Source organism: Zea mays, chromosome 2, assembly GCF_902167145.1.
Source record: "Zea mays cultivar B73 chromosome 2, Zm-B73-REFERENCE-NAM-5.0, whole genome shotgun sequence".
Taxonomy (NCBI): Eukaryota; Viridiplantae; Streptophyta; class Magnoliopsida; order Poales; family Poaceae; genus Zea; species Zea mays.
In genome coordinates, this window is record NC_050097.1 from 7,076,534 (window position 1) to 7,090,921 (window position 14,388).

The 14,388-nt window shown below is 42.3% G+C and overlaps 3 protein-coding genes across 7 annotated transcripts; 2 read left to right on the forward strand and 1 right to left on the reverse strand.

Moving 5' to 3' along the window:
• The first annotated feature begins 835 nt into the window (after window positions 1–835).
• LOC100193337 (Syntaxin-51) lies at window positions 836–5,046 on the forward strand. 2 transcript variants are annotated; one of them, XM_020547398.2, is made up of 7 exons: window positions 836–1,013; window positions 2,099–2,315; window positions 3,531–3,632; window positions 3,796–3,896; window positions 4,120–4,220; window positions 4,297–4,341; window positions 4,625–5,046. In XM_020547398.2, exons 2-7 carry the CDS (start codon window positions 2,101–2,103, stop codon window positions 4,754–4,756), a joined length of 696 nt encoding a protein of 231 aa, XP_020402987.1. In that variant the 5' UTR covers window positions 836–1,013; window positions 2,099–2,100; the 3' UTR covers window positions 4,757–5,046. The 2 variants fall into 2 exon arrangements, with proteins under 2 accessions (XP_020402987.1, NP_001131944.1); NM_001138472.1 differs by lacking the exon at window positions 836–1,013 and adding an exon at window positions 1,076–1,469 and having other exon boundaries at window positions 4,625–5,042.
• Window positions 5,047–6,380: 1,334 nt separating this feature from the next.
• LOC100272968 (putative galacturonosyltransferase 10) lies at window positions 6,381–14,167 on the reverse strand. Of its 4 annotated transcripts, XM_020547520.2 has the most exons (5): window positions 13,638–14,167; window positions 9,105–13,430; window positions 8,681–9,000; window positions 6,846–7,228; window positions 6,386–6,727 (listed from the first exon to the last, which is right to left on the reverse strand). In XM_020547520.2, the coding sequence occupies exons 1-2, from the start codon at window positions 13,854–13,856 to the stop codon at window positions 11,982–11,984; spliced, it is 1,668 nt and encodes a 555-aa protein (XP_020403109.1). In that variant the 5' UTR covers window positions 13,857–14,167; the 3' UTR covers window positions 6,386–6,727; window positions 6,846–7,228; window positions 8,681–9,000; window positions 9,105–11,981. The 4 variants fall into 4 exon arrangements, with proteins under 4 accessions (XP_020403108.1, XP_020403107.1, XP_020403109.1 ...); XM_020547519.2 differs by having other exon boundaries at window positions 6,381–6,727; window positions 6,846–9,000; XM_020547518.2 differs by having other exon boundaries at window positions 6,381–6,727; window positions 6,846–13,430.
• On the forward strand, window positions 6,758–10,883 carry LOC103645883 (putative uncharacterized protein DDB_G0274535). Its single transcript, XM_008670595.3, has 3 exons — window positions 6,758–6,983; window positions 8,547–9,686; window positions 10,561–10,883. Exons 1-3 carry the CDS (start codon window positions 6,780–6,782, stop codon window positions 10,705–10,707), a joined length of 1,491 nt encoding a protein of 496 aa, XP_008668817.2. The 5' UTR covers window positions 6,758–6,779; the 3' UTR covers window positions 10,708–10,883.
• Window positions 14,168–14,388: the final 221 nt, after the last annotated feature.

The following is a 14,388-nucleotide window of genomic DNA, read 5'->3' on the forward strand; positions in this document are numbered from 1 at the left end:
CGGATTATAAGATACCTATTTTCATAAGCTTGTCTTGGTGATACCTTGTTTCAAAAAGCTCTCATCGGCCCCCTCCATCCGCCGGATCCGCCCGCCACTCCCCGACATCCCGGCTACCCGCCGCCCAACGCCGCCGCCCCGAGATCCCACCACCTTGAGGCTATCCGCAGCGGTTCCCTCTAAATTTTTCCCCCTATATCACTTTTTTGGGTCACATCATCAATAGTTTATCCCCTACTTTTTCATCTCCCGCAGCGGTTCCCCCTAAATACTCCCCCTATACTCCACTACAATATAAAATATTATTTTCTATACCTACTTTTTACCTACTATCAATTTTTCTACTACTATTAATTCAAACCGGGCCCACACGAACAGTGCAAGGGGGAGAGAGAGCGCGCGCTACAGCCAGCGGAGTGCTGTTCATCTCCGCCGCGTGGGGGGCCTCGCAGGGGGCCGCGCTGCGGGCGCAGGGGCGCCCCTGTAGCCGCCACTCAAGGGGAGGGGGCGGTCGCGCGGCGAGCGCTGCGGCCAGCCTGACGTCGCCCCCGCCCCCACCTGCGAGGCCGCCACCTCCATCCTAGCGTCGTCCCAGCTAACGACGTGGTGGGCTCCGCCGTTCCTTTACCCGCGTCAGGTACAGGTACATGCGCATGCACCCACGGCTAGGGGTGGTAATGGATCGCGATCCAAATGACTCTTCACAATTTGGTAGGGCCCTAACTTATTTATAGTTAAAAAATAAATAGAAATAAAACCTGATCCTAATTCGATTCGATCCTTAAGTTTTATAGCGTAAAATTTGAGGCCCATTGTCAGCCCTACCCACTGCAACGGCGTTCCGTCTTTTATATTTCTCGTCAAACAATTAACAGAAAAAGGCAATTATTGCCTCTCTTTCTTGCTCGCCACAGCTTCGTCAAAGACACGCGGAAAAGAAGAGGAAGGGGGAGGCGACTCGACCGAGGCCCGGTTTCGATCTCTGGTCCTCCGATTGCGTCCAGATCTACCAGGTTCGCCTATTCGTGGCCTAATCTTTCCTCTCTGTCCTGTTTCCTCCACATCAGTACCCACAGGGTGAGGTTACGTGTCTATTGGGATCTCGGTAGGGTCCTTCTGGGGAACGACGGCTGGGGATTTTGGTGATTTTATAGACGGATACGCACGATTCAACAATGGGGAGAAGAGCTATCATGGGGGGATTTTGGATTCATGGCGAATTCTAGCATTTTGATTCGGTCTTTCTGCGTCCAGCACGAGGCTTCTACGAATTTAATGTAGTAGGATTAATAATTGTTGTGAAGGGAGTTATCTTGTTGCAATTCTACAAGCCAGAAATTTGGTTTGAGTCTGGGATGTCTCAGCTTATCTGAGAACTATCATGATTAGATACTGACCCGTGACCAACAAGCTGGGAGCAAGGGACAGCATGCTATAGTCATCCTCAGTTGGGGTTAGCTGCAGTAGAGGCAAGCATTTTTTTTTGGCAATGTTCACTGTAAATTTTGAGTAGTCTTGTTTCTTCTAAGTGCTACCTTGGTGTACTTTAGCCCATGTCTAGTTCTATCGTGCTTAGGGGTGGTAATAGATCGCGATCCAAATGTTTCTTCACAAATTGTTAGAGCCCTATATTAATTTTAGTTAAAATTTGAATAAAAATAGAGCCCAATTCTAATCCTATCCGATCCTTAAAATTTATAGTGTAAATTTTAGAGCCCATTGTCACCCTTAATTGTGCTTAATACCAAAGGTAGGTGTGCTGGGAAAAATACTACTCGCAGATTCATGATGTATCATTTGCTCTAGTCAAACAAAGTTCTACACATGCAAATCCTTTTCTATGAAGCTTGTTGTACTCAATAATGGCATTGATAGACAGCAATGCCTAGAAACTGTCTGTTGATAACTTGCCTGTAAGAGCTTCCTGCCTTTTCAACCACAGTTCTGGTGGTGCTTTACATAGACATGAAGGGCTCTGCATGATACTAGTTTATTACAATGAAATTGTTTGATAATGGGTTACAATATTGTTGTTTATGCTATTATGCTTATCCAAATTCTGCTCACATGACGTGTTCTGTCATTTTGAATTAACCAGCAATGGCATCATCTTCGGACCCATGGATGAAGGAATACAATGAAGCATCCAGACTTGCTGATGACATCAGTTCCATGATTGCCGACAGAGGGTCTCTTCCACAATCAGGCCCAGAAATTATGCGGCATACTTCAGCCATTCGGAGAAAAATAACTATTCTTGGTACTAGACTGGATAGCTTGGAGTCATTGTTTGGCAGAATTCCTCCAAAGTCAATGTATGTCGTGTTGCAACTACTTTCACAACTTTGATACTAATGATGGGTGGAGTGCTTGCAATGATGCCTTATTTGTTTTTCTCAAGTCTGATACTTAGCAATGAAACATATAGCTATTGAATCTGAAGAACTTATTTAAACCAATGATCTGTTTTGTCAATACTATATTTGACGTGTTCTTGCACTCAAAATTGAGCTGCATGCGGCTGTAAATGAATGGTTATGGTCTTAACAATGGCTGATACTAGATCTAGGGATGAAAAGTGGTATTCGAATGAGTGAGCACTGAACTATGCCATGAATAAGTGAATCAATAAAGATAAACTCCGTACCTTAGGTGATGAAATGTTATGGATCTGGCTATGACAGGCACTGTACTAAAAATTGAGTTATCTGGTTTATGTGTTGTGCACAATTTTACGTTGTTCCAGAATAGATCGTCCAGTGGTTTGTTTTCTTGTAGACCCTAAATCCTAGGAGGCCTAACCCAAATATTGGCCATGGCCAAAGTTAGGATAATACCAAATTTGAGTTATAAATACAGCGTTCGGTTTGTAACAAAGCCAAGATTGGACTTGGTTGCAACCACAGCAAATTATTCTAAAACAGTGATTCTCATGTGGGGCCCACATGTCAGTGATTTTTAGAATTTCGACATAAATCGAATTATCCATCATGTGTCTTTGTTTACATTAAATCACAAGTACGTAATTGGTGTAAATGGATCACATATTGGGCACATAGTTTAGAAAATACAATTCCAAAGATTGTTACAAAATGTGTGGCACTTCTTGGGCCACTCTCCAGCTGATGCATCAGCATTGCAGCCCAGCCAAATTGCATGGGCAGGGCCAAAACTTGTGTTCCTGGCTTCCTGCTGGGGCACTGATCCTAACAGCCCATAATATATTACTTGAAAAGAGTAATTTGCTGGTTGTACTAGTAAATGGTTTCCTGCTTACAAACGAAAATATGGTTCATTGGTTCCCTTTGTTCTGCAGATTACTAGGACGGTGTGGACATCATTTCACTAGATACATGTTTTGTACGTTTAAGTTGAGAGAAAATTCATTATGAGAAGGATTTGTGTAGCAATGAAAGATATTATTCCTTGACAAAGAATTTCATACTTTGATGTCCAGACATTTACTCTGTTTTTTTTTTGCGTACCATCAAACATTTTTGCTTGAAATTGACTTCTTTTGACTTGTGCAGCACTGACAAGGAGATGCATAAACGCCAAGACATGCTTTCCAGTTTGAAGTCTAAAGCCAAGCAGATGGCGACAAGTTTCAACATGTCAAACTTCGCTAACAGGTCTGTCGTGTCAGCAATGATCTCTATAGGAACTCATCCTTCCTAAATCTTAATATATTTTTTAAACACATTAATTTACTGTATTCAAGTTTTTAGGTAAGTATTATTATGTTTTTTTGTTAGAACTAATGTGTGAATATTTACCCTTGTTTTTCCAATTTAGGGAGGATCTGCTTGGTCAAAGTAAAATGCCAGATGACATGAGCAGAGTTGCTGGGTTAGATAACCAAGGAATTGTTGGCCTTCAGAGGCAAATTATGAAAGGTATTGGGTTATTGTGGTTTGTTCAGTAGTGTTTGCTCCATGGACCTTACTAAAAGGGTGCATTCAACTGTTTGCATGAGGTCATGTAGCACTGTTTTTTCACACCATTTGCATTTCATATATTTGGTTGGTACATATCTAGTTCCTTGGAAATGACAGTTGTGGGAGCAAGGACCATTTCATAGTGCTTTATTTATTTGAGTCGTGTATCAACATGTTACAGAGCAAGATGAGGGTCTCGAGAAGCTGGAAGAGACAGTGCTGAGCACGAAGCATATTGCATTAGCAGTCAATGAAGAACTTACCCTGCACACAAGATTGATAGTTAGTGCCACCTAACAAAACCAGTAGTATTTGTGTCTTCTGCACTCGATGATAACTTCTTTATCTTTGGTTGCAGGATGACCTTGAAGATCATGTTGATGTTACAAATTCACGTCTTCAGGTTAGCAATTAGTATCTGTATTTAAAGCGCTGCTGTTGCTTAAACTAACTACTATTACTACGTAGAATTGCTTAACTGCTACTCCTTCCATTCGAAATTGTAAGTTTTGGATGCATAATTTGACTATGTCTAGATACATAGCAAAAGCTATGCACTTAGAAAATCCAGAACGACTTACAATTTGGAATAAAGGGAGTACTATGTAGAAATTTTTACTGCCGCATGCTATTCAGACTTCTCAAGTTTGCAATGGAACACTGATACAAAATTCTCTTTTGTTCAGCGTGTGCAAAAGAGGCTTGCAATTCTGAACAAGCGCACCAAAGGTGGTTGCTCATGCACGTGTCTGCTCCTATCTGTCGTTGCCATTGTGATTCTTGCAGTCATTGTTTGGCTTCTCGTCAAGTATCTATAAAGAAAAGAAAGAAGCAGCCGGCTACCCTGCGGACCTCTCTCGAAATGCTCACCTGCAGCCTTCGCTTGAAAAGTTCCTTCTGTGTTACTCCATAAAATGTGCAGCCCTTTAAAATTAATATGTATACACGGTGGTTTCATCTTCCCTTCCATGAGTGGAATGGTTATGGCTATGTACATTACATAGAATTTGGTACGTACATGATCATCATCTGCATGACTGCATTTTGTGTATGGCGTTTGTCAGTTTGCAATGACAGGGTGTTGATTTATTCTGTGCCGTAAGCATTCTATGTCTCAGCTTTCCCATGGAACTCAATCAAAACAGAACATACGATTTCAGATAGACTGGGTGTAACTGCCATTTCCAGGCCATGTTATAGGGTAACTTAAATTAACTGTCCTGTCAGATTTGTACACTCGTTCAATCCTCTAAAAGCTGTAAAGCGTATATGTTACTGGCTTTAGGAATAGTCGCCATTTGCGTCCCGTGTTTTACATAGTTTACTTTCTTTTGTTTTCTAGGACTATTTTGTAGGTTTCTTCGAAGGTATTGGTTGAAGCAAGGTAAAAGTGTTGATATGTGAGTCAGTAGTGATTCTGGTGTGCTATCTCACGGGATCAGCTTGCGGCATATAACGATGATTGCATCATGGATAATCTTCTATATTCTGATTCATATGCACTCTACAAGTTGATAAAAAAACTAAGGAACCCTTGACTGCCAGTGTTGTTCCAGCCTTTAGACCCTCCTTACAGATCTCTAATATCATTCTCAATGTATAGTTTTTGGAAAGTTTCATATATTAATTAGAGTGTCACGTTAGATTTTTGGATGACATGACATCATATTTATTATGAAATGAATGGAATTAGTTTTATCGCCATAAAACAATGTAAAATCATTTATAAGACATTGGAAAACGCATAAAATCATCATAGAGAACAACTTGTTTTATCTTCATTCATTTCATACATTTCTATTAGCTATTTAGATACAATATTTACTTGAACTTGTAGCCTATAAAATTGTATTAAAAGCATATGTTTCATTCTTTATTTCATCTCATTCTTGATGATAAGGGAGCTCCGATATGTCTCGAGTCTCGAATCATACAAAACTTGGGCTGGTTTGGTAGACATAGAAATGGGGAGAGATTCTCTCGTTATTTAAAATTAAATGAGAGGGATTTATTTCCTATGAATCTTCTCCATTTTTCTGTCCACCAAACCAGCTAAGATAAGCTTGTTAATCTTTCTTATCGTGTACAGGTCTCTGACTGGATCATTATGCGCGTCATATGCTAGGGGTGGGGGTGTACCTTTTCCCATCTCAGGGGCTGCTAATTGCTCTAGTCTAAACTTATCTCTAATATGTTTTGGCTATATGTGTTGTGGATTTGTGGATAGAATCTGTTATTATCTTGTTCGGTACTCGATAGTAGATCAACATATGTGACGAATGGGTTGCTCATGTCCGTTTGTGCCATGTTGTATGTAATGTCTTATTTCTGAATTAAAGTACATCATAAAAAGTCTAAATATTTAACAATATATAGTTGGGTATTAAAAATAGCATGTATGCATTCCAAATAAACCTCGCAATGTAATAATAGAAAGAGACGTTAAATGATTTGGTCCGCCCACCTAGTACATTCACCATATTTTGGTTAAAATAATTTAACACCGCAACGACAAATGAGTAGGGTTACAACGAGATTGTTCAACATTACGTTTGTTTGGGTTGAACCAATCAATGTATGTTTCTCGCTACTGCTAGACTGAGATGAGCATGTGCATCACCACCTTGAAGCAAGAAGACTTGGCGCCACCTAGTGCCTCGTTACACCATTCCTAAGCAAGCTTGCTTCTCTTTCCAGAACCGAAGCAACCGAAAAGGAAACCCCAGTTCCTTCAAGCCGCTGCCACAGCATTTGCCCCATTCTGCAGTAAACAGCATCACAAAATCCGCCTGCAATGCAAAGGGTGCCAATATATAAGAGGGTGCATGCTCAGAGGTGGAGATGGAATCATGCAAACATAGATCAAGAAACCACGCAATGGGGAGCAGCAAGAGAGTGCCCCCGTACCTTCTGCTGGTGCTGCTGGCCGTCGGAGCCGCCGCGGTGAGCGTCGGCATCCTGCACAAGATGAGGGAGCGCCGCGTCCTTGCTGTCCTCCTCCAGGAACGCGACCAGCAGCTCATCTCCTTCCAAGTCCTCCTCGAGGTACCGGGTATGCATGACTCGTTTTCATGCATCCGCCGCGTTCGAGAATTTTTTTTTTTGCATGAACCACAATTGTGCTTCTAATAGGTAGAGCTGTTGCTTGACTGAATACATGTTTCTCTGTGCCTGCACTTTTTGGCCGACTCTGTCAGTAGATAATGGATACCCTGCTTTTGTCACCCAGAGTCCTGGACTATTAACTACTCCATCCGTTTTTTGCTAGATACATAGGCTTTGCGACGTACCTAGATTCACAATAAAATTGATGTATTTAGAAAAGTTAAAATATCTTAAAGTTTAAGACAGAGAGAGTATTAATTAAGTACTCTCAAACAATATGCCACCACTTCAGTTTACTCCCTTTATTCAACGAATACAAGCAAGAAATTAATGCTCATAGTATCCATCTGAAGTTCTGAAGAACATAGTTCCACCTGTATGAAGACCTACAGGACACCTAATAAACCACTCTATACAAATACAACACTGTCAAAAAAGGAATCTTGTCAGAGTGTCCTACAGATAAGATTTCTTTAGATAAAACCGAATATATGACAGAATGTAGTGCCCTCAAAGAAACAAGGTTCTCAGACTACAAGCATTCAATTAACTCCAAACACCTCCAGGTCTCTAGATGGAATACATAGGGCCATTAAATTAAGCATAGTGCACTAAACTGAGCACAAAAAAAATGAGTTGATAGAACACCACAACCTCAGTTCTCTTTGAAACGTTTCATCATCAAATAGATTAAAAATGTGTTTGCGCATAATACTTCAAAAGTCGAGATCTATCAACTGAATATAGAGGATTGCCTGTAATGCTTAAATTAGGGAATTATTGATACCACTAGTAAGTAAAATATAAGAAACAGTACAATGTCATGCAAAGTATGATTCTATTTGCAATCGGCATTTTCATGAAAGAACCATCATATTGCCAATTTAGGGTGTATTTAAGCACAAATTTTGCAGGTGCTTCAATGGAAACATGATAATTTACAGGAGAAAGATTCCCGCATTATAAATAGGGCCTCAGAAGAAAGATGGATTCAACAAAACTACAGTGTTGCACATGCAAAATCTTTCCATACCCAAAGCATGAAGATACTATCAAACATAGAATCATGCAGTCATAAGGTAGTCCACATAATAAATCGCCCCTGAGAGGACTTCAATATTGACACTATTTGCAGACATAAATTTATCTGTAGGCAACTAAGGTTGTCTTTGGTGAATCGTATAAAATAGGGAACACGGAATTGTAGATAACACTGTTTGACACTGTTTACAGAGTAAAGTTTGAAATAGAGGATGATATAGAGGATCCGCTGGAGATGGCCTAAGTCGCTATATTTAATTGAACATCCTCTTATTCTGCAAGTAAATACTGAAACTATTCTGCCAGTAAGTACAGTCCACTTGATGATGTAAACTGCAATAGCTGTAGCACTTTAGAGCATTCTATCTGCCTTTTATTTTTATTGTGTTCTATGAATTATCTATCCAGCATGTTATTCAAAAACACCTCATCAACCAAATATTACTGTCTTGTTTTTGGCAGAAAGAAAAGGAAATTAACAAAGAGATGAGGAGGAAAGTGGACGAACTGGAAGCCAAAACATCTGTCCTAAGTATTGAGAGGGCAGAATTGAAAAACAAGCTCATGGATTCAGAAACTACCACGACATATCTTACCAACACGCAGAAAGAATTGGAAGCAGCTCTTGTGGAGAAAGAGAGCCATATCAACCAAATAAAAGAGAATGCAGTTGCTTCAAACCCAGATCAGACGATAACTATAAAGGAACTCCTGCAGCAGAAAGAAGCTGAGCCTGATCTTGACAAATCCGAAAATTCCAGTGATCCCATTCCTGCTACAGTAGAAGATAATTCCAACAATACTACAATATCAGAGAGCAGCCACAATGATGAGAGCATTGTAGTGGGAGCAAACACTGAAAATGCAACTTCTGAAACCGTGGTAGACAAATCTGAAAACTCCAACGATTCCATGCCTGCTCCAGAAAAAGAAAATTCAAGCAACACTAATGCATCAGATAGCAGCCACCAGAATGAGAACATTATAGTGGAAGCAAAAGAAGATAATGAAACTTCTGACCTTGTGGTACTCGACAAATCTGAAAGCACCAATGGTTCTGTACCTGTTACTGCAGAAGAACAAAATTCCTACAACACCACTGCATGGGAGAGCAACCAACAAGATAACAGTTCCTCACAAGAACAGTTCTTAAAGTTAACAACCAACATAGAAGATGGCCAGTTTCAACAGAACAAAGGTGATGCCAATGAGCAATCAGATGATGCTTCAGAGGGAAGCCATTTAGATAGATCTGAGCTTCAGCGGGGGAACCAAAAACTGATAGACAACCAGGAAGCCAGCAAAGAAGAACCGGATGGCACAAGACAGGTGGAAGATCCTCAAGGCGAGGCCAGCAACCACGGCAGAGAAAGTAAAGTGCTCGAGAAGGAAAATGAGAAAGAAAGAAATCCTGAGGGCACGAGCTCAGTGGACACCTTGAGCGAAGCCAACCAAAACAAAACACAAGCAGTGGAACCTGTTGTCGACCCAACAGATGTAAACCCCAGCACATCCACAAATAACGAGGAGAGAAGAGAAACAAGGAAGAGACGTAGAAGGAGAAGGTCCAGATCTAGAAGGAATAGGAAGGCCGCTGTTGAGGTAGATGCCGCAGCAAACACATGAACTTTGGATTGGAAAAGGCATACTCCAAACAGAAGTAGAGAAAAAAGAGAATAACATATATGCAACTACATTTGTCATTTTGTAGATGATGGCTGCATAAGTAACAGTTATTTTCATATTATAAATGGTTTCCTTCTGTGGACTTGATTATGTACTGTATTTACACTTTATTTCCTGTAAACACTTGCCTGTGTTGTAGCTCATCTAAAGTTCAACCAAATGCGATGAAGAGGGATGGCAATTTTACCCGCGGGTTCGGGTACGAATTTGTACCCGCGGGTCTTGCCTGTGCCCGACCCGTGATAAAATCGGGTCGGGTACGGATATTTTTTGTCGCCCGCGGGTTACCCATGGATATCCGTAAAAACTAAAAAACTAGTGAGCATGTATCATGAAGACTTGAAGTGTTCCCATATTATGTTATGTATGCCTGTGTTGATGCATAATTCATGAAGACTTGTTCGAAGTGTTCCCTGTACGCATAAGTTTTCTGGAATTTTTGCTGGTTATAATTATATTTTCTGTAATTTTTCTGTATTGTTTATATATATATATATATACACGGCGGCACTAAAATGCACCTGGGTGCATTCTCTATATTGAATGCACCCAGGGTGCAATAACACTCCGAGCATGCCTCCCCATAAGAGCACGCCCTCGGCCCTGCTGTACGCGCGCCTCCCTGCCCCCCGCCGCGAGTATCCTCTAATTGCAAACTTGAGTCTCTGTTTTTACTCCTTGATTACCATTGCATGTTGTGTTGTTACTCCAGTTGCAACGTTTGTTGCTTATTGATTGTAACTATGGGTATCCGCTAATTGCAAACTCATGATTGCGTGTTGTTCTGCAGGATGCAAACATACTTGATGTGTTTGTCTCCAGGGTGCGGCAAGCCTACCTCTTTTACCTTGACTATGCAAAGTTGGCTGGTTTTAGTGTCAGGACAAAGAGGTGTAATTGCAACTGCTGGTGTGGTGTGATTGCAACCCCGCATTAGGTGTGATTGCAACTGTTGTATAATTCTACTCAAATATCTGTTAAAAAATGTAAACAAAATGATTGCAACTGCTGGTGTGTTGTAATTGAAACTACTGGTGTGGTGTGGATGCAACTGCTGAGTTGCTCTGATGTGATTGCAAGTACTGAATAACTCTGGGAAATTTTGTTAAAAAATATGATTGCAACTGCTGGTCTGGTGTAATTGCAACTGCTGGTCTGGTGTGATTGCAACTTCTATATAACTAGATGCAACTGCTGGTCTGGTTCGAAAATTGTAGCATTCTGTCGGGAGCGTGCGGGAGGGACGAAGACGAAACGTCGGTTCGGCCTGGGTGGGGCGGTTGGCTCGGACCATGGCGCGTAGGTTCGGCCTGGGTGCATTCTCTATATTGAATGCACCCAGGTGTAATATATAAATACAGTATATATATATACCCGCGGGTACCTGATACCCGATGGGTACGGGCACTGGTACAATTTTTTACCCGCGGGTACAATTGCTGGCGGGTATGGCTAATACCCGCGGGTACGGTCGTGGGCGGGTATTTATTATACCCGACCCGAATCCGACCCGTTGCCATCCAGTCATACATAGTCTCTCCTGATAAAATGGATGCAAAGACTTCCCTCGTATTAAATATAGTATTTATGAACTTTTTCCCACAAGATATGTATTTTTTATCACACAATAAATGTATTTGCAAATAAGCTTTACTGTCCTTAAACAAGATGTGAATTGAACAGTAAGAAAGACAACAAATTCAGGTAGAGCTGCAAATGAGATATGTGACTTTACTTCTCAACATGTATAAATAATAAATAAAATAAACAGAAAGGCTTAGCTGTCGTAAGTCTTCAGCATCCAATAAATATGGATACATAACTGAAAACTTGTAACAAGTCAATAATTTAAAATCAATTCTACATTATCTCCATTCTGTGGTTGTCTCACCCAATAAATAAAAAATGGAAAATTACATCAATGGTCACAAGTAATGAATGTATGTAATGGATGTATTCAAGTAGCAGCCTACTACATCGCGGTCTTAGCTCATGTGTTGTTTACCTGTGGCTGGACTCTGGAGATATGTGATTGCTGTATTTCATCAAATACAGATACTATAGACAGCCACTGATGTTTTGTCAGAGATTATAACTTGAGAGCGAAGCCCACTGATTTAATTACAATGTTTCCGTGTGGCAGTTGGAGCATGCGCTTGGAACATATCTACCACAGAGCTTACAAAAATTTATAATGTCGATACACATCAATCAACGCATGAAGCACTGCTGAATCAAAGGATGTGAATAGTCCACATAGTTATCCCAAAAGCTCTTGTACTTCTCCATTCCTATTTTGAGCCATGGCTTCATATTTCCATTGTAGTGCAGTACTGCCCCTTCCTTGATAGTAGCAAGATCAACAGTTGTGTAGCCAAGTCCCAAAACATGCCATTTGGGATCCAATGCTTCAACCAAGCCATAGAAAGCAAGAAGTCCAGGTGGTAAAGACCCAAGCTTCCATAGGGTATGATCAGCATTGCGCTCCTGCCAATAATGATATATGCCTGTCACATTCTTGTTCCTCCATTCAACCAGATCAAGCACGTTCATACCAAATGCCCAGCCGCATGCATCAGGGTCAAAATGAGCACGGATTAGAGGGTGGGAATGGTTAAGATACTTATGAAATCTGTGGAATGTCTCCATGCAAGTCTCTACAGCACCCATCACATTACCATTGAGGTTGATAGTGAACAATTCTGACAAGTCCTTCTGAACAACAATATCATCATCAAGAAATACCACCTTCTGCAATTCAGGATATATTTCTGGAATGTAGAACCTCAAGTGGTTAAGCATTGATAAGTACTTTGGGTTCCTGAATTTAATTGGTGTTCCACGATTACCACTGCCAGAGAAATAGAACTTCTGGGTAGCAGCGTTTTGTAGCTGTTTAAGAACGGGAACATACGATGCATTGAGCCAGGTAAAGTCCTCCACCTTTTGTATCTCCACAGTGACCCCTCTGTAGTTATTCATGGCAAACCACGCCTTCATCGGAGCATAGTTCAAATCATCAGTCACTAGGTGAAAAACAACCTTGTCAGGGTGCCTCGAGTTTATAGCCGTAGAATTAACAACAACTGAAACAGCAAGGATGTTGTCTGAGAAGACACAGAAATGATAAAGGCCGTTATCCCTTAGATTGCTCTGCGCTGCTGGGCTCCTATCTGAAAACTTCCTCTGAAGGTCAGGATTCTTGAACCATTCCATGGTCAATCGAACGCCAAGGCAGTAAAGTCCCTTCGGGAGCTCCTCAGCGGCAATCTGGCCATATTTTGTGCTCTTCTCTGCCTCAGCTTTCGACTTGTCCTCTAAGGACTGAATCTGGCCTTTCAACTTCATGATCGTGATACTGATGTCATACCGAAGCTGCTGTGCCTGGAAGAGCAGCACCGACATATCCCTGATCGCCTTCTCTGCTTCCTGTTCCATCACCGTGCCACCATGGGCTGCAGCGTGGGCTAGGATGCTCTGTGCCCGCCGTACCTGGGCACTAAGCTCCACCACAAACTGCAGGTTGTTTGCCTCCTTGGCAACGACGACATACATTTTGGCTAGATAAATCTGGTCCATCAGCTGCCTCGAGAACGAGCCTGCGCTCAGCATTTCGTCAGTCATGTTGAGCGCATCCGTGATTCCCTCCAAGTAAGTTCTCTGCACGCGAGAAGAGTGGTTTGAAAAAAGGAAAAACTTCATATGCTACTCGCTAGCACTCATTATCGTGTTTCAAAAAAGCTAGCACTAGACACGACATAAGCAGATTCAGTAGGTGCAGTGGTTACTGACTAAAATTGGCATGCTCGTAGTCAAAGGTACGACGATGAAACGGTCCCAAAAATGCGGAAAACGCGACGTGGTTACCTGACTGAGGAGAGGGGAGGAGGTGGCCTCGGATCCGGAGGACGCGGCGGAGGTGGACGGCGAGGTGTCGGGGTCGGGGGAGCCGAGGAGGACAGCGAGGAGGAGGACGCATGCGAGGGCGAGGAGGAGGGAGAGCAAGAGGCGCACCCACCACGGCCGCTGCTGCCACCGGCGCTTGAACGACGGCCGTCGCTGGTCCAGGAACGGCCGCCGCCTCATCGGACCGCGCTCTCACCGGCAGGGCCGGGAGGGAGGCGCCGCGCCACGCCGAGACCTGGGACAAGTTAACCGCCGCGCGCGCGGGGTGCTGCTGGATCCTTTCGCCCGTTTCCTTCCTCCCGCGCCTTCAGATCTCGGACTCGGAGGAGCAGCGCGGCCGGGCCGGCAGCGTCGCTCTTGGACCGACGTGCCTTGCTTGGACAGTTGGACTGCGCTGCGACTTGTTGATCTGCCAGACTGCCTGCACACAGCACACCGTCCAGATCCAAAGCGCCAAGTTAACGCTTGGTCGACGATTCCTCTTCACCGCGCGAACAAAAGCAACGGAGTTGTTTTCTTTAAAAAAAACGGTGCAATTTAGAGCTGAGTTATTTACTTGTTTGCGTTCGTCATAATGTCCTCATACAAACAGTCTCAGCTTATATGCTCTTCTTAAACCGTGTCTCTATGTTAAAATACTCTTCCATCCGTTTGTAAAAATAAAAATCATTTTTAGCGCCTAAACTTTCAATTACAACCTCATCTTATATTT

What these genes read in the sequence shown, in the direction of transcription:
- LOC100272968 (XM_020547519.2), bottom strand. Translation starts at nt 13,856, where the DNA reads ATGAGGCGGCGGCCGTTCCTGGACCAGCGACGGCCGTCGTTCAAGCGC. An exon ending in CCTCCCCTCTCCTCAGTCAG is followed by an intron (nt 13,431 to 13,637) that starts GTAACCACGTCG and finishes TCTCGCGTGCAG; the next exon opens with AGAACTTACTTGGAGGGAAT.
- LOC103645883 (XM_008670595.3), top strand. Translation starts at nt 6,780, where the DNA reads ATGGAATCATGCAAACATAGATCAAGAAACCACGCAATGGGGAGCAGC. An exon ending in CCTTCCAAGTCCTCCTCGAG is followed by an intron (nt 6,984 to 8,546) that starts GTACCGGGTATG and finishes TGTTTTTGGCAG; the next exon opens with AAAGAAAAGGAAATTAACAA. An exon ending in ATAGGAAGGCCGCTGTTGAG is followed by an intron (nt 9,687 to 10,560) that starts GTAGATGCCGCA and finishes GTTGTTCTGCAG; the next exon opens with GATGCAAACATACTTGATGT.
- LOC100193337 (XM_020547398.2), top strand. Translation starts at nt 2,101, where the DNA reads ATGGCATCATCTTCGGACCCATGGATGAAGGAATACAATGAAGCATCC. An exon ending in CCCTGCACACAAGATTGATA is followed by an intron (nt 4,221 to 4,296) that starts GTTAGTGCCACC and finishes CTTTGGTTGCAG; the next exon opens with GATGACCTTGAAGATCATGT. An exon ending in TTACAAATTCACGTCTTCAG is followed by an intron (nt 4,342 to 4,624) that starts GTTAGCAATTAG and finishes TCTTTTGTTCAG; the next exon opens with CGTGTGCAAAAGAGGCTTGC.